This window comes from Thamnophis elegans, chromosome 2 (genome assembly GCF_009769535.1).
Source record: "Thamnophis elegans isolate rThaEle1 chromosome 2, rThaEle1.pri, whole genome shotgun sequence".
Classification (NCBI taxonomy): domain Eukaryota; kingdom Metazoa; phylum Chordata; class Lepidosauria; order Squamata; family Colubridae; genus Thamnophis; species Thamnophis elegans.
In genome coordinates, this window is record NC_045542.1 from 72,513,096 (window position 1) to 72,534,618 (window position 21,523).

The 21,523-nt window shown below is 38.3% G+C and overlaps 1 protein-coding gene across 2 annotated transcripts in view; it reads right to left on the reverse strand.

Annotated features, from left to right (window-relative positions):
* Window positions 1-1,356: 1,356 nt before the first annotated feature.
* The window catches only part of LOC116504856 (rho GTPase-activating protein 7-like), a 103,696-nt gene continuing 83,529 nt past the window's right edge, over window positions 1,357-21,523 (reverse strand). For both annotated transcript variants that reach the window (XM_032212075.1, XM_032212076.1), the window contains exons 6-14: window positions 21,165-21,335; window positions 19,489-19,648; window positions 14,765-14,963; window positions 13,138-13,354; window positions 9,561-9,675; window positions 6,872-7,084; window positions 6,061-6,278; window positions 3,805-3,981; window positions 1,357-3,435 (exon numbers count right to left, since the gene is read on the reverse strand). In XM_032212075.1, the coding sequence (XP_032067966.1) occupies window positions 3,333-3,435; window positions 3,805-3,981; window positions 6,061-6,278; window positions 6,872-7,084; window positions 9,561-9,675; window positions 13,138-13,354; window positions 14,765-14,963; window positions 19,489-19,648; window positions 21,165-21,335 (1,573 nt within the window). In that variant the 3' untranslated portion in view covers window positions 1,357-3,332. The remainder of the gene's footprint in view (window positions 3,436-3,804; window positions 3,982-6,060; window positions 6,279-6,871; window positions 7,085-9,560; window positions 9,676-13,137; window positions 13,355-14,764; window positions 14,964-19,488; window positions 19,649-21,164; window positions 21,336-21,523) is intronic.

Here is a 21,523-nt window from a genome sequence, read left to right on the forward strand (position 1 = left end):
AAACATATTTCTTTCACTGATGGGCTTGTAGAATATTACAATATGAAATGTATGTGTTATTATAATAGTACAGGGCGGGGCATAACCTTTTCCTAGGGGGTCACAGCAAGATCGACAGCAGTTTACAACTTCCGCGACACCTCATTTTAAAGCCCATAAAAAACTGAATTGAATGAGCTATTAAATGTTAAATTTGCTTTAAGAATGGCTGGAAAATTCGATTCGGAAGAACAAAGGATCATTGACAGAATAAAATGCATTGCCTTTCGAGAGGCTCGCGATGCTGGAGCGACGTTTATCAATCGAAAATGGATTGCAAACAAATTGAAACGTCATCCGGATTGGGTTACTGATAATTGGAACAAAACAGCCCAAGAATGTTTCACAAAATTTGGAGAAGGGCGTCCTCTGCAACTGTCCCAAGAAAGCAAAGCCATCATTGCAACTGGCAGTCGCAAACAACGAAAAGGAAACCGAAAAGTGGCCCAAGAAATCCTTCAAATTCGTGGAAAACGAGTTGATCAAAGGACAATCGGCCGATATCGAGAACGAGAAGGTTTGAAGCCATTCCACGTCATTTGCAAACCATTGAAAACTCAAACACACGTTCAAGATCGGCTTTGGTTGTGCGATTGGTTGTCTGAATGGACCGAGGAAGATTTTCTTCATTTGGCGCCATCTGACGAATTCTTCGTTTATGCCATTCGAAAACCGAATTTCCAGAACGATCGAATTTGGGCTAAAGACGTCGACGACATCGCCAAACATGAACGATATCGACAAATCGTTCGCAATCCGACTTGCATCGGGATTTTCGTCATTTTCACAGCCAAGAAACTGCATTGGGTTTTGAAGGATAAAGGGGAATCCTGGGATGGCAGTTATTTCCGTGAGAAAATTTTATTGGAGAATGTCATTCCATTTCTCAGTGATCCAGACAATGTCTTGGTGGTTGGTGAGGCTGTCTTTCTTCATGACAAAGCTCCTTGCATGCGTGCAAATGCGACTCAGCAATTGTTAAAGGAAAACAATGTCGAATTTTGGGGCAATGACGTCTGGCCGGGAAATTCGCCAGATCTCAATCCGGCAGAGAACATTGGGGCCATAATTAAGGATGAAGTGGAAGCTCTGATGATTCAGGAGCAAGGTCAAAATCGATATTCGGTTGAAACTTTGAGAATGAATTTGGAAACTGTGTTGAAAAATCTGGAAAATCGAACGGAACTGTTTGAAGATTTGTTGTGTTCTTATCCACCTCGTTTGAATGCTGTTCGAAGGGCTAATGGTGGTCATACTGACTATTAAATCGTGTCAATAAACTCAGTTTTTGATGGGCTTTCGAATGGTGTATGAATTATTTGTGTTGTTATTACAAGTGTTGCTGTGACCCCCTAGGAAAAGGTTATGCCCCGCCCTGTATATAAATATCTACATCAAGTACAAAATTAAGGGATAGTTAATATTTACAACACCTTAACAAAATAACCCAGATAGATGGCAGTATGTATAAAATATAGCACAAAATAGAATACCCAAGTAGAATGCTGCAACTAGCTTTTATGTGTTTTTTTTTTAGAAAAAAACATTTTGTGCTAAAAAACTTAGATCAGATGGATTGGCAGATGGGAAAAAATACAGAATTTAAAACCTCTACTAACAGACTGGAGAAAATACGAGAATTTAAAATCACTATTAACTGCATGAACACACATAAACCATAGCAGTAGTTCTGCCCTGCCTTCTCCATATTTTTTTTCAGTTTTTTTTCAGTCTGACTGCCTTCCATCCATGTATTAACTAGATTTCTTAAGATCAATCAAGGTGAGCTTGGCACTGGTATCTCCTGCAAGCAGCTGCACAAAATGCCACTGTAAAAATGAACATTGAACATCCTGAATAGGATAGGTTGTGATAAGGGTATGAGGTGAAGGTGTCATCAAAAATAGGGCAGCTATTTACTTAATTAGGGTTTTTTTTAAAAAAAAAATCTTATTGTGCACACTGGATAGTTATGTATCTTAATGTGATTACCTTGATTCTATCAAGCTAACTGTAATGTTAGGACTTGTTTGTTAGCAACCATCCATTCATTAGGAATTGTGGGTTACAGGCTTATGCAACTGGAAAAACAATATATTTTATAGCAAGTAATAAAAATATTAATTATATAATACTTTGAGAATCTTTTTAAGCTTGTGGAGCTAGAGGCAAAAAATGCAGTCTGCATGCCAAAAGTACTGGCAAACTTGGGGTAACTTATTTCATAAATGAAGAAAAAATATTTAATGAGTTACTAAATGTCCAAAAGATCAAATGTTCCATTGTACTGGAATGAGTGAGAAAATTAAAAAAAAAAAAAAGGCAGAAATGGAGTGGTTAAAAAAAACACATTGTAGAGGGATAAGATTATGCTATTGATTGGGCCCAATGCCACAATATAATTTGCTATGTTTTGCATAGCTGATACAAACTGGTTTACTATGTATATAAAACTAGTCGTCTGATTCAGTTTCTTATCCAAAATCTTTTCATCCAGTATTGTAAATAAAAGCTACCCATAGACATTGGTAGGGATTTCATATTTTTTTTTAAAGTGAGATTATCTTCAATCAGTCTAACCACATTTTTCAGTTCAAAAACAAATGAAAACTGGGCATACTAAGTAAATACAGAATGTGAATCTAGTGTTTTCAGCTCCACGTATTGCTGTTTAATTGATTATTTCCCAAAGGTAAACATTTTCCATTTAAAGTGCCTATTCTGTTTTGAACATTGCCTTGAGCGTGTCTTATAAAGCAAATTGAAAAATTCCTGCATTAAAAATGGATATATAAATTCTCAAGTAGATGATTGTGGCTACTCAAGATACAAAAATCTATGACCAATATATATAATGTAATTAGCTTACTTAGCTTCTTATACAAGTCTCTCTCTTTCCTAATATGGTACAATAATAAAAAGAAGAAACAGCATAAAAGCTGGTCAGGCTGTAAGCCGCTGATACAATTTTACTATTGCTTTCACATTTTCAATCAATAAAACATCTAAAAATATATTTCATTTACACATTAGTTAAAATATACTATTAAAAGATATTCCTTGTAAATAAATTAAGAAGTAAACAAAATTTCATTTTCTTGGCAAAACAATGTAAAAGAATAATGTGTAAATTATTCAGTTGAAAGGTACATTTAAACTGAAACTTTCAGTTGTAAAATGATTTTTTGATAGCTTTATATACTGTTTTCTCAGGTAATCAAAATTTGAAAATGGTAACTGAAGCCATCTTGCATTGTCTTCATCTCCAGAAGTATCAAATTGTTGTCTTTGGTTTAATTTCGGTAAGGGGATGCTTTGAAAGAATTTTTAATCCTTATCATGTCTGCAGCACAGATATGACCAAAAACCCTCTTATACCATTCTGTGGTCCGGCCCCTGACAAAAAAAATAAAGGCAACATTAGAAACTAAATAATAAGCATTCTTTCTTTTTGGGGGGGGAGGGAGGATGTCATTTTACATCTATTACTATAAAACCATTACTTTTTCTTTTTAAAAAAAATCACCTTAATTCTTATTTCTGTAACAAAAATAGGCTATATAATAAATAATGAACTGTCAAGAAAATCATACACCACTACACTGGCAGGCTACGATATATAAATGGGGAGCATACCTCATTCTCACAGTGATGGTGTTATGAAATTGGGTAACGAAATACCCTCAAACAAAGAACTAAGCTCAGAGAGCATCAAGGCCTTTATAGGTAAAGTTTTAGTTTCAAGGAAAAGAATAGAAGAAATACCTGGTATCTATTTGACAAACATATGTTACTTTGGATTTCTGGGAACCAGCAACAACTTCTATAAGGTACTGGTAAAGTATGACGTGAGCCAAAATCCCATTCACAGTAGCACCCTTGTTATCTGTTGAGGTAGCTGCTAGAACACATGTGCCACTTTGAGGGTCAGTCCGCCAAGTTCTGGAAATAACAAAGGAGGGGGGGGGACATTTCAGATTATAATTTACCATTATATTTATGAACTAAAGTCATATTAACTACACAAATAACATTTTTAATGACACTTCATTTGTATCAACTTTAATGACACTTCATTTGTATCAACTTCCTAACTTTAGTTGTAATAAACAATTATATTTCCCAATACATATATAATGTGCCTATGAAATACTGTCAAATATAGGGAAAATCCAATCCAGACTGCAGCTTCTATAAGCAGCAGAAATGCAGAATTTGGGAACACAGCACCCGCAGGAATGCAAACTTAAATATTTCTAACTTAAATTTTTAAACTATATCTAAGATCTCACTATTTTAGGCCTATCAAACTGGCGGGCCATGGACCGCACAGGCCATGTTCATCCCAGCTCTGCAAAGGCAAAGAACATTGCGACACATCACGATCCAGCCTGCAATGCCATCGAGTTTGACACCCCTGCACTAAACTCAAATCTTGCAATATTTCAGATAAATCAGACAACCCATTGAAATTGTATTATTTTTATTTGAAATATTGAGATTTTGGGGTACGTGCTCAACTACTCTGCTCAATATAGAAAATGGACGTTTACCTCATGGATAAACAATTTGCTTGCAAAGGACTTGCAGAACATGTACAGTATAACAAACTCATAAAATTTTCCATTGACAAAGTTTAGACTTTGCCACTTAATTCTCTGTTCCCGTCCCATCGCAGATTTCTCGGTTGATCAGTTGATATGATAAGCATAGTTGTAAATTATCAATGTTTAAATCCTTTTCTCTGTAACAATATTTTAGTAATTTGTCATTTACAAAACCTATTCTACATTCTTAATTTGAAGCAAAAATCAGTACATTACAGGTTGGAAATTTATTTATTTTTGAAATAATTTTTATTGAATGTTTTAATCTTTAAAAACAGAAAGAAAAACACCACAAGAACAAACATAACACAAAACATACATAACAATATAAAGTAATTATACAGCCTTCTGTATCAGCTTTCCTGTTTAGCTTTTATAATTCTCCATTCTGCCTTGCCTTCTTATTGCTTTAACCTTGTACTATAATATAACAGTAGTGCTAACATTTAGAATATTGCTTATTTATATCACCATATATTTGCATTCTTTATTTTCTGTTTTGGCTTCTGTTTTTTTAGCCATTTATAAATTTTATTCCATATGTTATATACTCTGGTTTCTCTTCAGATCGTATACATCTTTCGCCTTTTTACAGGTTGGAAATTTAAATCCCTTGTGATTTTTACACCTGTCAGAAGTAATTGTTTTTTCCTTAGTGCAATATGCAAACAAACCAATTGTGCTTTGTTAATCAATGAACCTAAGTCAATGGTAGGATGGGGAGATTCAAGGGATAGGATGGGATAGGATTGTTGGAAGAGACCTTGGAAGTCTTCTAGTCCAACTCCCTGCTTAGGCAGGAAACCCTATACCATTTTAGACAAATGATTATCCAATCTCTATTTAAAAACTTCCAGTGTTGGATCATCCACAACTTCTGGAAGCAAGTTGATTCACTGATTGGTCTGTCAGGAAATTTCACCTTATTTGTAAGTTGCTTCTCTCCTTGATAAGTTTCTACCCATTGCTTCTTGTCCAACCTTCAGGTGCTTTGGAGAATAGCTTGACTCCCTCTTCTTGTGGCAACTCCTGAGATATTGGAACACTGCAATCATGTTACCCCTAATCTTTCTTTTTATTAAACTAGGCATACCCAATTCCAGCAACCGTTCTTTTAGCCTCTAGTCCCCTAATCATCTTCGTTGTTCTTCTCTACACTCTAGAATCTAGAGTTTCAACATCTTTTATACATCATCACCAAAACTGGATGCAGTATTCCAAGTGTAGCCTTACCAAGGAATTATAAAGTAGTATTAACACTTCACGTGATCTTGAATCTATCTTTATGTTAACGCAGCCTAGAACTTAATCTTTTAGGATTTTTTTTTGCTAAAAATATGTATGACAAATAATACTGTAAAAATAATAGATCGACAAAGCTAAAGTCAAAATAATGAGAATTAGAATTTCTAACCTTAGGACGACATATTCTCTTGGAAGAAGTGGAGACATATTTGCTGCTGTGTACTGATAAATATCTGTTTCATCATCTAAAATCTCCAGGATGTTTGTTTGTTGAAGATTTGGATCCCACAGATGTTGCTCCATCAATATCCGGTGTAGAATAACTTTAGGAACAGCATCAATTTCAACAGACATTTTCCATAAACGGATGTGGTAGTTATCATCCACCTTAGAATATAGTCAATATATTAAGAAAAAATGTGGCAGACGGCAATCCTTTAATGCTTAAATAAGTTGGAAGCATCATTAACTCAATATAGAGACAACTAAAGCAATTTGGGGACCAAATGGATACTGCTGTAACAAATGTTCTTTAGGACAAGCACAATCTTATGTGCATCACTAAAAAAAATAAAATGATTCTAATAAGTATTAGCCTCGGGGAAGGATTTAGAAAAGATTGTAGACAACTGTATACCAAAAAAGAATAGGCCAATGGCATTTTTATGATTAAAATATTATATTATGTATTCCAAGCTACAGTAAAGAGATATTTTAGGCATTTAGTTTGGCTTTGAACAATTATTAAAACACATAAAACACTATTTTCACTCAAATTATGTTTGTAGATATTTCAGAAACAATACTAAGAAACAATATTAATGTCATTTCCAAATGTCACTTGAAATATCAATATGTATTTAGGCTGGTTCAGTGCAATTTCTGTTCATTTTTATAATTCTATAGAATTGAAGTTTATATTGTTAAATTCAGGAGGATTCCATGCTTAAAAGTGCCTTAAGACGTAATTGCTAAATTACCTTCTTATATGCCGAGTCTACTCCTTCTAAGACGGAGCAAGTGACCCAGTTCTTGAATTTTTCTTTGGCATCTCTGAGTAGGTTCTGCATGAAGTGTTCCAGGGATGTCACTATGTTAGAATATTTTAAAATGGCTTGATGTGGAGCTACTTCACCTGAATCTGCTTGGCTGTGATCATTTTCATACCCCTGATCAAAGCAATAGTTGGGTACCTGAAAAAGCGCACACATATTTACATTGGCCTGAAATAAAAAGTAGCATTACTTTCAATAAGTAGTACATTATAGTCTTATGTACATGAAAAAATATATCAGCAAATCAGAAAGGAAATCTGCTTATATTCAGCGCATGTAGGAATGGTTATGGCAGTCTAACTAGCTAGGAAATTCTGGCAGTTGAAGTGTACACATCTTCAAAGTGCTAAGGTTGAGAAGTAACTGCTCTAGAAACATGGGTTTAAAGAACTGAAGAAAAGTATATTATAAAGTACAAATTAGGGCTTAATAAGGTACAAAGGGAGCTTTCATCCCTTGCAATTTTATTCCTATCCCTTAAATTTATTGCCAGTTTTACATACAAAAGGAAAAGAAGGAAAAAGATCATGTTAAATAAGCCTTATATCCGAACTCTGAAGTTCACTTTCAGTTCTGCACTTTGCACAAATTATAATTGTGAGTCTCTTGCATTCTGTTCTTTGACACTTTCTATCCAGCCTCCCCCCCCCCACTTTTCTCACACACATTTGCATTCTATCATATGAGGAAATATTATGAATAAGTAAAGTTTATAAACTCCAGGAAGCCAAGTGAGTTACAAATAATAGAAGACTTGGGCTGACTCTAAGTGATTCCTTATGAAAGCCCAGCTCATTCTCAGCTAACTTTTCCAATCCTAAAATGAGCTTTTTCAACAGCAGACTATTGCTTATTTATATTTTCATTTATAAAATTTATTTTCCGCCCATACTGTAACAAAACAACTCTTAAGTTTGTATAAAGAAACATTTTGTAGCCATTTTGTATCACCACAAAATACTTTTAACCAGATTGTCTTCCTATAAGATGATTAAACTTTCATTGCAAAATGATATTGTAAATATAGCAGAAGAAATGCCAACAAATCTTTAAAAGTGGGCTGAATGAGTATAATTATGTCCAAGCTGTTCTTAAGCAGAAACAAGAAAACTCACATTTCCCCCATATCGTTAAGGGAGTATTAGATCAGTTTGGGAAATATCGGTTTTTCTGTTATAAGCATGTTAACTCTTAATGAATAAGAGGACTCATGCCCCCAAACTATTTCTGAGCCCATATTTAAAATAAACCAAGAATGTATCAAGTAAAATGCTCATATAGGGGGAAACAAAATGAAGACAATTAGATATTTTAATTTAAAAACAAAGCTTTACATTTTGAACTTAATTCAAAACTGATATAATATCCATTTCACTAAAATACACTAAATATTTTTCTTTAAAAAAATTATTTTTCATTCGTGGAACTAAAGATAACTGCAGCCAAGGTAGTCCTCAGCTTACGACCACAAATGTGATCAGATTTGTGCTCATCACTTATTATAGATCATATGGCATCCATATGATCAGACCTGATTTTACTACATTTTTTGAGGCTTCATTTAGTGAATCACTGAGGTTGCTAAACCAATTCCAGCATCGTAAATGTGAATACTGTATTTTTAGGACTATAACATACGTCCGAGTATAAGACTAACCAAGATTTTGAAGAAGTAAAGTTTTTGCACTCTGCAGGCCTCCCAAACCCACTGCATGGCTTGGGTTTTTTTGTGAAAAACGGGGCATGCAGACAGTTTGAGGGGCCTGAAAAGTGCTCCTGGGGGCTGGAGGGGGGGGCATTTTTTTGTGAAACGGCCTGTTTTTTGCAAAAAAACCAGAGCAAGCATAGGCTTTGGGAGGTTTGTAAGAGTGCTCCTGGGGGCTGGGGGGAGCAAAAACAGGGGAAAAGCATCTTGTTTTTTGCTCTTTTTTTGCCCTTCCCAGCCTCCAGGAGCACTTTGCAGGTCTCCTAAATCCTCTGCATGTCAATTTTTGCGAAAAATGGGAGGCATGGGGACAGGGTTTCAGGAGGCCAAAAATGCTGTATTCAGTCTAGAAGACGCACCCATATTTTCATATTTTCATTTTTTTGGGGGGGAAAGGTGTGTCTTATACTCCCAAAAATACGGTACATTCTGCTAGAAATCTGCAAAAGTGTTGGAAACCAACAAAAAATGTCACAAAACATGGACATGTGAACAAGGGATGCTGCAATCAGTCATAAAACAAGTCAGTTGCCAAACATTTCAAAAGAAATTGCTGACATTTTATGATGGCCAAAAGTGGTTTATAGGCCACAAGTCAACTATTTTATGTTCCTTGTATTTCAAATGGTGATTAAGCAACCGGCCATAAGCAGAGGTCTACTTGTTTCAGGAAGTGCAAGCAAATATAGTAATGAAAAGACACATTGGTCTGCTTCTAAGGAAAACTTAAAACAGTAATTGTTTGCTATTTAGTTTGGATTAGATTACTCTTGTCAGTAATTTGAAAAAAAAAAAAAGAATTTAAAAAATAATCTATTCCCCCTTTCCAATAAGCAACGTACTCAAATTCTACTCCCTAGAAGTTAGAGCAGACTTTTAAAAAACATGCTTGAAACAAATACCACCTACCCCAAATAATCTGTGGCACTGCATGATCATATGGGCCAGGCCATGCGTTGCAGCCGAGTTCTCACTCAAATCCCTCTGATCAGGTTTTCCTGTACTGAGCTTCCTTTGGCTAGATCTTGAAAAAGGAAAATGTGACAACTTCATTGTTCTGATCACTGGCCACTAATTCTAGTTTAGAAAATACATTTGCTACTTTGGAGAGAAGGGCGAAGTGGAAAGGGAAGCGGTTATATGTTGTATGTGAAAAAATAAGAAAAGAAAACATTGGGCAGTCATAACCAGTAGATATAATTCTACCATCTCTGAATGATAATTTAGGGTCTGTGTTTTGCAGAGGTGTTTCTTTTGGCTGGTTTCTTTGGATGGCAGGAGCAGGAGCTACGACTAGAGGTGTGAAGAGGTGAGCAAGATGGGCCCCAATTCCTGGGAGACCACATATAAGTTGGCAGGGAGGCTACAATACAGATGAGCATTGAACCCAATCTTAGGGTGGTATAATGCAGAGGGACAAAACACTAAGACTTTGGGGAAAAAAGTAAAGAATTCTTTGCTGAGACAATTTACAGGTTTGTTTCACCTATTCACTTTGCATTTCCAGTTACTTCAAATACCACTTTAAAAACTGCATATGAGAATAAGATAAACCAGCATATCGGCCTGTTAATGTAATACTTCTTTTGTGGAACATTTAATGAGTTTATCCAAACAGAGCAAGTGATAGCTAATTTTGTTTCAGTTAAACACACAAAGCAGTCATTGATTTGTCTGGTATAATTAAAATGTTTTAATAAAAGCTGAGCCAAAAATTCAGAGGAAAAGCCAATCCCATTATTGAAGAGTTTTCAATGCTTTGCCAGAGAGTATTTTTCATATTTTTATATTTAAAGCTTACTTGTGGCATCTGGCCAAAATCTTGATTGCGAAGAACCTGGTATTCATCTCTACTAGCTCTAGGAACATTTTTTAACATTTAAAAATTAGGTAGATGGTGGATAGATATAGTAGATAGGTAGATGATGGATATATAAGATAGATAGATAGATGATAGATCGATCGATTGATCGATCGATCGATCGATCGATAGATAAAGAATGAAAGAAAAAGAAAGGGAAGAAAAAAGAAAGAAGGGAGGGAGGCATGGAAGACACACAGGTGACAGACAGACAGACAGACAGACAGACACAGATATTGTTAACCTCAATTCTGAAATCAGAGCTGTTAGATAGGGTTTTTTGATATCTCTGCACTGATATCAGTGCACTAATAAAATACAATTCTTAATTTAAATTTCAAGATATTTTCCATTTTTAAAAGAACAGCTTCTTAACCTAGTTAAGATAAAACCTATTATAATTTGTAGATAGAAGAAAAACCTGGAAGTATTGGTCTCCTCCACCATCATCTCTAAAACTTGCAAACCTCCATTGAACTATAAATTTCTTCGCCTAGAAATAAAAACTATGCAACAACATTTCCCCTCCATTTTTCTGACACATTTCTGGCCCTGACTTCATTTTCGCTCTCTATGACTGACAAGGCTGTCATCATCTTCGTTTTCGTTCTCTCCCTTGGGAATGCTGAACATCACAAAACTTGTTTTATTGCCTGATGCACATCTGGGATGTGTACGCCTCTTAAAATGCATTCTTCAAATGCTTTACCTCTCTTCACCTCTGGCAGAAACTGAACTACTATTTATTTTTCCACATCCCCATCCTGCAGAAATAAAACTTGTACTCAGATCTACAACAGACATTCAAAGCCTACAAGCTGAAGAGCGTTTCATGTACAAATGCTAACTATAACATACAATGGTGGACAGATATTCAACACATGTACAATCCATGCAGTTGTTAATTCTCTATATATTCTTTATACATACATACTGCACAGAAATATATATTTACCCTGATTTCTCATCCCATGTCTAAAACAAAAATAACTCTTAACTTTGATCAATCTTAGGAATTGAAAACTGAGGCGTTTTCAAATGTCAACATATTTTGGGAATTATGGTATCATGTATTTTATATTACATTTTTCCTCCATCTGATATCCTACAGATATATTGGATTAAAATTCATATTCCCAGCTGACAAAGGTGAAGTCTAAAATATTTGGAGGGTACCATGTTGGAGAAATCTGATATATTTGCTACAAAACATATCTTTCCCCATAACTACGGTACTCTTGTATTTTTATTTATTTTAAGGGCTTTAAAAGTTAGCTGCCACTTACTGTTTCTCAAGAAAAGTTGTATTGGTTAATTTTTTTTTTCATTCCATTGGTGGGATTCCCTCCCACATTACTCTGGTTTCAAATGGTCTTGTGGGAACACTGAATTCTGTGGCTATTTCCTAACCCAATTATGTCTCTTCCAGGAGGTGGAGCAATATTGGCAAAAGAATTAAGTCTCACAGGACTTTTATGTTCTTGTGTTATTAGAGCAGTGTGGGAGGAAGCCACACTAAAGTGACTGATGACGCAAGAAGCTCAAAAAAAATTATACACACTTAAACTCTGCCTTTTCGTCTGTATGCCCTGGCCCCTGACAGTTTATAATCTTATGTAGTTTCTCTCTATACTCATCATAAACCACAAGCTTATAGGTTGGCAAACTAAACTGTCTTCAACCTCAAACAAACTTAGAATCTGGAATGTCTTCAAGGAAGACAACCAGCCCATCAAAACGTAAATGTTAGCAAAACATTTAACTATGGTTTCAAAGTGTACTTTCCACAGAAACAAGCTTTCCATCAACCAGCTTTTGTTCCTTGGGTGTTGTTTAAACATTAGATAGGGTGATGTAGAATTAGAAGTATTATCAAGCACTACTCATGGAAGACTCATGGGGGGAAGGTGGCTTATTTATTTTCTCTTCTAGCACATTCTCTGCTTATTTTATTAAAAACCGCATTACCACCCAACACATCATGATCAGGAAGGATAATTATAATCATATAATCATAATTTCCTATAGAATAGACAAACATATCCTATTATCTATCAGGGAAAACAGAGTTATGTAAAATGAAGGTGGGGGAGAAAAAACGAATAAAAAGTAGTAAACAAAAGAAATTGGAAGCAAGAAATAAAATAAAATATCTAAGCTTACATCAACACCATTTATTATATTGTTCTGAGTGCTTTCACCATGCCCAAACAATTCAACATAAGTTCTTTTAAGGTGGAGGATGCCATCTAACCCCAAAATCCAATTTTCTTGCCTTTAATGTCAATCCAGTCACTCTTTCATAGATTTGTTTTTTTTTTAATTCAAGCTTTATTTTCTTTAAATGACCAAATTATCTCTCAAAAGACCTGCCAAGGAGCAAACTTTTGTCCAGCAACTTGCTGTCCAGCATGCCATCCATTCATTGCAGTTCCCATATGATAGTCCTTATCATCATTCACTTACAATTAGAATTCTGCCAAATAACTTATCAGGCACACTTTAAAAAATCAGTTTCTGAGCCATTTTGAAATTCATCCTTGCTTTCTCACTTTTTGGATGGGGAAACAATAGCTGCAATGATCAAGCACAGATGCTAACTATAATTTAATTTAAAAAAAATACCTAGAAGATGAAGAACTGTCTCTCCTCAAGGTGTTGAGGTGGAATAAAGATGGTGCCAGGCACACAGCTATATTGGCTGGAGTCATCTGATTTTTTTCCACAAACATCACAACATCCCTAAGGAAGTACAACAGAATTTTCAGAGCTTCACGGTTTTCATCTGGGAGAAGCAGAATAGCAGCCTGGACAGCGCAAAATTGCTGATCTTTTGGTAGGTCTAAAAAGAGGAAGGAAAAGATGAATTAGATATGTTATCTCTAAAAACATTTCTTAAACAACATGTATATATTATCTTCAGGGGCTCAGGTGGCTCAGTGGCTAAGATGCTGAGTTTGTCGATCAGAAAGGTTGGCAGTTTGAATCCCCAGCACCATGTAAGGGGAGTGAGCTCCCATTACTTGTCCCAGCTTCTGCCAACCTAGCAGTTCAAAAGCATGTAAAAATGCAAGTAGAAAAATAAGGACCACCTTTGATGGGAAGGTAACAGCGCTCCGTGCACCTTCGGCATTTAGTCATGCTAGCCACATGACCACGGAGACGTCTTCGGACAGCACTGGCCCTTCAGCTTTGAAATGGAGATGAGCACTGCCCCTAGAGTTGGAAATGACTAGCACATATGTACAAGGGGACCCTTTACTTTATATATTATCTTTAAAAGAACTTGCCACCCAGGCCTACTTTCCAGTTATGTTTAACTGTGTTAAAATCTAAATTAAGGAATCCAGTATATACCAAAGACTAATTATAATTAATTGAACTAAATGGTGAATCATTAAGAATCTTTGCATTTCAAAAAAAAAAATCAATAGAAGCTATTCTGCCTGACTATAACTTGTTCCTTAGTTAGTACCAGCAATATCAATATGATTATATTAAGAAAGCATAGGATGTTTCAGGGATAAAATAATAATTTAAATGGCCATAAATCAATTAATCAATTTAGGAAATGTGTGTGGTCTCTTACTCAACAAATAACTATAGGTGGCTAACCCAAAATATATATAAATAGTTTTTTTTAAACAAAATCATGAAACAACATCAATTTGATTCAGATAGTATATAAATACTTGACAACGAAAAACAAGATATCCATACTAAGTTCCACTAATATCTCAGATCCAACATCTGAAGGGATAACTTGGTTTTTATAGTCTCTCAGAAAGCCAACAGGAACCCGAATCTCAGGGAGGATCTTGTTCCATAGGACAGATTCTGGAAAAGGGACACCTTTTGGGTCCCATCAGATGACACTATTTCAAAGAATAATCTTATGATGTATAATCTTATAATTACACATGACCATTGCCAGTTTATGAAGTTTCAGTCATAATAGATGACTAAAATAGCTGTCCAATCTATGCATCAATCAAGTGCTTGTGCAAGCATTTGAACCCAGCAGGTTCCCTAACCCACTGGTTACCTAGTCTAATTACTCCTCCATCAACTCACACATCATACTAACCCTTGCCCCTCTTGCTCTTAATGTGGTTAGCTAGAGGGAGGGGGGGAGAATTGTTCACTACCCTCATCAAACCGAATGAGCCAGTAACACCTCCTTTCCCATATCCTCCACCAGAAATGACCCCTCATTCATCTTTTACCTCCAAACAATAAAGCTTCTACATACATTGATAGATGTGCAGGAAGGTTTCACAGAGCTTGCTAGTGAATATAGGTTCTGGAAGATCTCGGAAATACTGCTTCAACATGTCTGCCACATCAAAGGCCGATTGATCCTCATAATTTATGTTATTTGGGTTAATTTCATTCATTTCTCTTAAGTAGAGGATCCTAGATTTTACACCAGATTTTCTGAAAAGACCAACCTAAAAAACAATGTTTTAAAAGTTCATGTATGATGTATGTATGTATTAAGTATGTGTGTGTGTGTGTATACATATATTCATAGATTGTATATATGTATGTATATATTTTATGTATACGCACACACACACACACACACACACACACACAGAGGCATAAAATAAGCTTTTCAGGTTTAGGTTTTTTTTTAGGTTTTATTGGGATTTATATGCCGCCCTTTTCCCTGAGGGGACTCAGGGCGGCTTACAACCACAGGGGAGGGGAAGTGCAAGGTCAAAACAAACACTTTGTGAACAAAAGAAAAATAATAAAACACAACTTTCATTCAGCAATCAAACACTCGGGCGGGTAATTGGAAGCCTATCCCCAGGCCTGCTGGGAGAGCCAGATCTTGAGGGCTGCGCGGAAGGTCTGGATCGTGGTGAGGGTGCGGATCTCCATGGGGAGTTCGTTCCATAGGGTCGGGGCAGCAACAGAAAAGGCTCTCCTCCGTGTGGTCGCCAGTCGACATTGACTGGCAGATGGAATTCGGAGGAGGCCCAGTCTGTGCGATCTGATTGGTCGATTTAGGGAGGTAATCGGCAGAAGGCGGTCTCTCAAGTACCCAGATCCACTACCATGGAGTGCTTTAAAGATGGTCATCATTATCCTGAAGCGCACCCGGAGACCAACAGGCAGCCAGTGCAGCTCGCGGAGGACAGGTGTAACGTGGGCGAATCGAGGTGCGCCCACTATCACTCGCGCGGCTGCATTTTGGACTAGCTGTAGTCGCCGGATGCACTTCAGGGGCAACCCCATGTAGAGCCCATTGCAGTATTCCAGTCTAGAGATCACAAGGGCTCGAGTGACTGTTGTGAGGGCCCCCCGATCTAGGTAGGGCCGCAACTGGCGGACCAGGCGAACCTGGGCAAATGCCCCCCTGGTCACAGCTGACAGCTGATGGTCAAAAGTCAGCTGTGGATCCAGGAGGACTCCTAAGTTGCGGACCCTATCTGAGGGGTATAAAATTTGACCCCCCAGCCTAAGCGTTGGTGTATTAGCCAAATTATTGGGGGGGAAACACAACAGCCACTCGGTCTTATCCGGGTTGAGCACCAGTTTGTTAGCACTCATCCAGTCCTTAACGGCCTCCAGACCCCGGTTCATCACGTCCACCGCTTCATTGAGTTGGCACGGGGCGGACAGATACAATTGCGTATCGTCCGCATATTGATGGTATTTTATCCCGTGCCTCCGAATGATCTCGCCCAGCGGTTTCATGTATATGTTAAATAGTAGGGGGGATAGGACCGAACCCTGAGGTACTCCACATGTTAGGGGCCTCAGGGAGGATCTCTGCCCCCCTACTAACACCGACTGCGACCTGTCCGAGAGGTAGGAGGAGAACCACCGCAAAACAGTGCCTCCCACTCCCACCTCCCGCAGTCGTCGCAGAAGGATACCATGGTCGATGGTATCGAAAGCCGCTGAGAGGTCAAGGAGAACCAGGATGGACGCATAGCCTCCATCTCTGGCCCTCCAGAGATCATCGGTCAATGCGACCAAAGCGGTTTCTGTGCTGTAACCAGGTCTGAAGCCGGACTGGAAGGGGTCAAGATAACTAGCTTCCTCCAAGGCCCGTCGAAGCTGAAAGGCCACCACCTTCTCAACAACCTTCCCAATAAAGGGAAGGTTGGAGACAGGACGAAAGTTGTTTAAGATGGCTGGATCTAACGATGGTTTCTTTAGGAGGGGTCTCACCACCGCCGTTTTGAGCGCGGCGGGGAAGTGCCCCTCCCGAAGGGAGGCGGTGACAACCGCCTGGATCCAGCCATGTGTCACCTCCCTGCTGTTGGCCACCAGCCAGGAGGGACACGGGTCCAGAATACAAGTGGAGGCACTTACAGCTCGGATGGCCTTGTCCACATCCCCAGAGGCAACTTCCTGGAACTCAACCCAGAACTGATGTGGCAAATGATCCTCCTGTGTCTCAGCTGGATCTACTGCGGTGGAGTCCAAGTCCGATCGAAACCGAGCTACTTTGTCCGCCAAGAATTGAGCATAATCCTCAGCCCTACCCTGCAAGGGGTCTCCCGCATCCCTCCTATTAAGGAGGGAGCGGGTTATCCTGAACAGGGCGGCTGGGCGTGACTCGGCGGACGCAACCAAGGAAGAAATATATGATCTTTTTGCAGTTCTTAATGCTCGGACATAGTCCTTGGTGCAGGTAGTTAAGAGTGCTCGGTTTGCCTCGGACCTATCGGACCTCCACTGGTGCTCTAGGCATCTCCTCCGGCGTTTCTTCTCCCGGAGTTCCTCGGTAAACCAGGGAACTCTCCGGGATCCACTGACCCGGAGGGGCCGTAGTGGCGCAATCCGGTCGAGAGACTCCGACGCTGCCGAGTACCAGGCGGCAGCCAGAGTCTCCGCCGAACTGTGGGCGAGGGTATCAGGAATAACCCCAAGCTCCGTCTGGAACCTCAAAGGGTCCATAAGTCGCCTGGGGCGGAACCACCTGGTCGGTTCCTCCTCCCTACGGTGGGGGTTTGGCCTCCGGAAGTCAAGCCTCAGTAGGCAATGGTCTGACCACGACAGGGGTATGATCTCATTACCCCTCAGACCAAGATCACACATCCACTGCTCCGAGAGAAATACGAGGTCGAGCATGTGACCCGCTGCATGGGTTGGGCCCCGAATTACTTGGGTCAAGCCCATGGCTGTCATGGAAGCCATGAACTCCTGCGCCCCTTCAGAGCGTTCACCGAGCGATGGCAAGTTGAAATCCCCCAGAACTATAAGCCTGGGGAACTCAACTGCCAGCTCGGCTACTGACTCGAGGAGCGAGGGGAGGGATGCTGCAACGCAGTTGGGAGGCAGGTACGTTAGCAGCAAACCCACTTGACCCTTGAGGTCCAACTTTATCAGCAGAGACTCACACCCGACAAGCTCCGGAGCAGGGACCCTACGAGGTAACAGAGACTCCCGGATTACAATAGCCACACCGCCACCCCTTCCCTGGGCTCTCGGCTGATGAAGCACCTGAAATCCCTCTGGGCACATCTCTACAAGGGGGACTCCTCCTTCTGTGCCCAGCCAGGTTTCAGTAATACATGCCAGGTCTGCCCTCTCGTCAACAATTAAGTCCCGGACGAGGGGAGCTTTGTGAACAACAGACCTGGCATTTAGCGACAACAGCCTGAGACCAGGGTCCTGACTACTCGCGCCATCTGGTCTTGGAGTGGGACTCCTAGGGCCGGAAGGAGGGATCTCTGTAATGTAGCGAACCCTCCTTCCCCGGTAATGGCCAGCCCTAAGGTCCCCGCCGTATCTGCCTCTCCCTGTCACGACCGCTATGCTCCGACCCACTCCCATGTCCATGGTCCCCCCAACCACCCCAGTTCCTCCCGCCATCCCCAGCAGGTCCTCTGAGTCAAGCATTCTCATTTATCCACTCTAACAAATCCCACGTAAGAATTTAAAACATATAAAATACAAGGTAACAATTACTAAAAGTGGGCATTCATTCAATTCCAAGCAACTCCCATACACTCAACATTCTAATTAAAATTGCGCAGTTATAATATATAATAATATGGAATATTATTCAGCAATTTCCAAAGGAACCACTTATCACTCCATTAGTATTAAGCTGTATAGGAGAACATAGTGCCTGAATAGAGATAATTACTATACATTAATGGTAAATATTTAATGCATCAAAACATGAGTGGCAGGTACACAACATCTGTTAACAATTACAATTAAGAAGGAGCAAACCTTGAGAGAGTGAGTTGGCCAGTTATGTATAATCATGACCAATCCCATAAAGCAACTTCATGCTCCAAACCCGAAATAAATGAAATATAGAGTTTAGATTTAGCAGAAAGGATATGGACTAGATAGGTAATGTAAAGATGTGTTACTGGAAGAAAAGCATCCAGAGATTTTTCTTTTAAAAGATGTATGAAAAACATCTCTGAAAGCTAAAAGATGGAGCCGAGGCAAAAACAGAGTTTGTCATCATACATGTGTCAAAATTAATCATGGTTGAAGAGAATGTACTTATTGAAGTACCAATTCATTTAAGTAGCAATTACATGCCAATAGAACGAGTTTGATTTAATGGTTAAGGCACCAAGCTAGAAACCATGAGTTCAAGTTCCATCTTAGCCTTGAAACCAGCCGGGTGACTTTGGATCAGTCTCTCTCTCTCAGCCTTAACCATCTCACAGGATTGTTGTTGTGGGGAAAAATATAGCAGAAAGGTGTCTGGGATATGTTTGCTGCCTTGAGTTCTAGTCAAAATAAAGGTGAGATGCAAATTAAATAAACAGTAATAATAACAAACAATAATTCTTAAATCCTGAGAAATCTGTGCACTGGACTTCTACTGGTGTGTGTGTGTGAGAGAGAGAGAGAGAGAGAGAGAGAGAGAGAGAGAGAGAGAGAGAGACCGACCGACTGACCGACCGACCGACCGACCGACCGACCGAGAAATAGAGAAAGAAAAACTAAAGATGTGAACCTAAACACATTTCATACTGGTACCTGGTCAAGAAAATGGTGTCTTAAATAGTCCATAGCTTGGAATATACTCCTTGGAATGGGATGACTTGTTCTTTGAACATTTAACAGTAATGGTACTCCAAATACATTTTTATCTTTATAATCAGGGACTTTTATTTTTCTAATGAATTTTGGAATAGTCCTGAAAATATGGAAATACTTCATTAGTGGACAAGGGTGACTGGGTGGTACAGACATAAGTGCATATAACCAAGTTTTTGAATTTGTTAATAGGATACAACAGGTTTAAAAAACTGAAGTAACAAAGCAATATCAGAAGGACATTACTTGCATCACTTAATACATTTCAGCTTTATAGAGAAACAAGCTATTTAGACATAGCAATTTGTACAATTGGGGCAGGTTTTATTTACAATTTTATATATATATTTTATATTTAGATTGTATTTTTAATTTTTTTATCAAATTTATTTTAATAAAATGCTTTTGGAGTAAAAATCTATCTAAAGATAGTTTTCTATTTAATGTACTTTAATAAATTAGCTTATTCACCACGAAATGGAGCTTAGTTATGTAGCATGAGGCTATATATTCTGCAATACTGGGACTGTTGGTGAGTCACCAGTGGGTCATAGGAAGAACTGCTGTGGGACAGAGATGACAGTTGCTCTTTAAAAATTATGATTTAAATCGAGTTGATTTAAATCAAACCTTTTTACTAGTGATTTAAATCGTGATTTAAATCAACTGGATTTAAATCAAATCCACTGATTACAACACCAGTTTTTGGTAGCAAAATTATTGGTTTCAACAATGTAATTTAAAAAGATGGTAAGTAGGTCTGTTAGGCCTGCACAATGTTTGCACAATATATCCCATAATTCCCCCCAAAATGTGCCCAAAATCATGGTCCCATCTTGCTCCATGATATCCCTGCATCAGGAGAAGGCTGAACAGGTAAGAAAAATGGGAGGGCTCAGGCTGAAAAAAAGACTTTATTTCTCCTGCATTAGGCTGAAGATTCAATATCAGTATTATTGAATCATGTATCAATATCAATATTCAATATCTACATATTGTAAATTACCACAGACCAGATGACCTCTAGATATCATTCCTTTGCCTTTAGACTTGTACTGCTGTTTATATCTTTCTTCGTCTATCTTAAATCTATGCCAAAATATTCCCTAAAATCTGTAAACTGTTTTTAATTTAGATACAATATATTAAATGGTTTGTATAAAATTCTACACCACTAACATAAAGAGTTAGATGCAATGGTGGAATTAGATATTCCTGTAGAAAGTAGGGCTGTGCTATGAGTCATACTGAAATAGACAAAACAGTTCAGAACACATGTGGCACCTCTTTAAATTAATATTTTTTTCTGGGATTATGTGGCAGCCCTACTAGAAAACAAGCAGCAGAGATGTGAGTAGACTTTGAGAATAACTTCAACTGAGCTACCTTTATTTAAAAAAAGGTAGGCAATGTCTTTGAATGTTTCACTTTCTACCAGAATATGCCAATTGGCATGTTCTAGGTGCAGAGCCAAACTGGAATATCAACAACTACTTGTTGATGTAAAAAAATATACTTTCAGAAATATACAATATACTCCTGCAAAAGTGAAACACTCTGGAACATTGTCAATTTTGCCCATAAAATTCTAAAGCTCTTTATTTCTTTTAACTTACCAGTTCCATCCTTGTTTGCTAGATGGAGAGTATTTGTCCATTAAAGTAGTTAATTTTAACAAAGCAAGCTTTTGCATGCGGTTCAGACATTTTGCTGATTGACTGTCCATTTGTAGAGAAAGACTTTCAAAATGTGTGCCTTCTCTACTAGACCATGGTCTCTTCCCATGCCTGAAAAATAAAAATCATAAATGTTCTTTAGTATTAATGCCATTTTCAGTACTCATTCTATATCTAAAGGTAGACTGACCCATTGAAACTTCTAAATGATTGAAAATATATTATTATACTTGGTTGCACAATCAACCATACCATTAAGACTGGATTTAGTATTCCTGTCCACCTATTGAGTCCTTCCA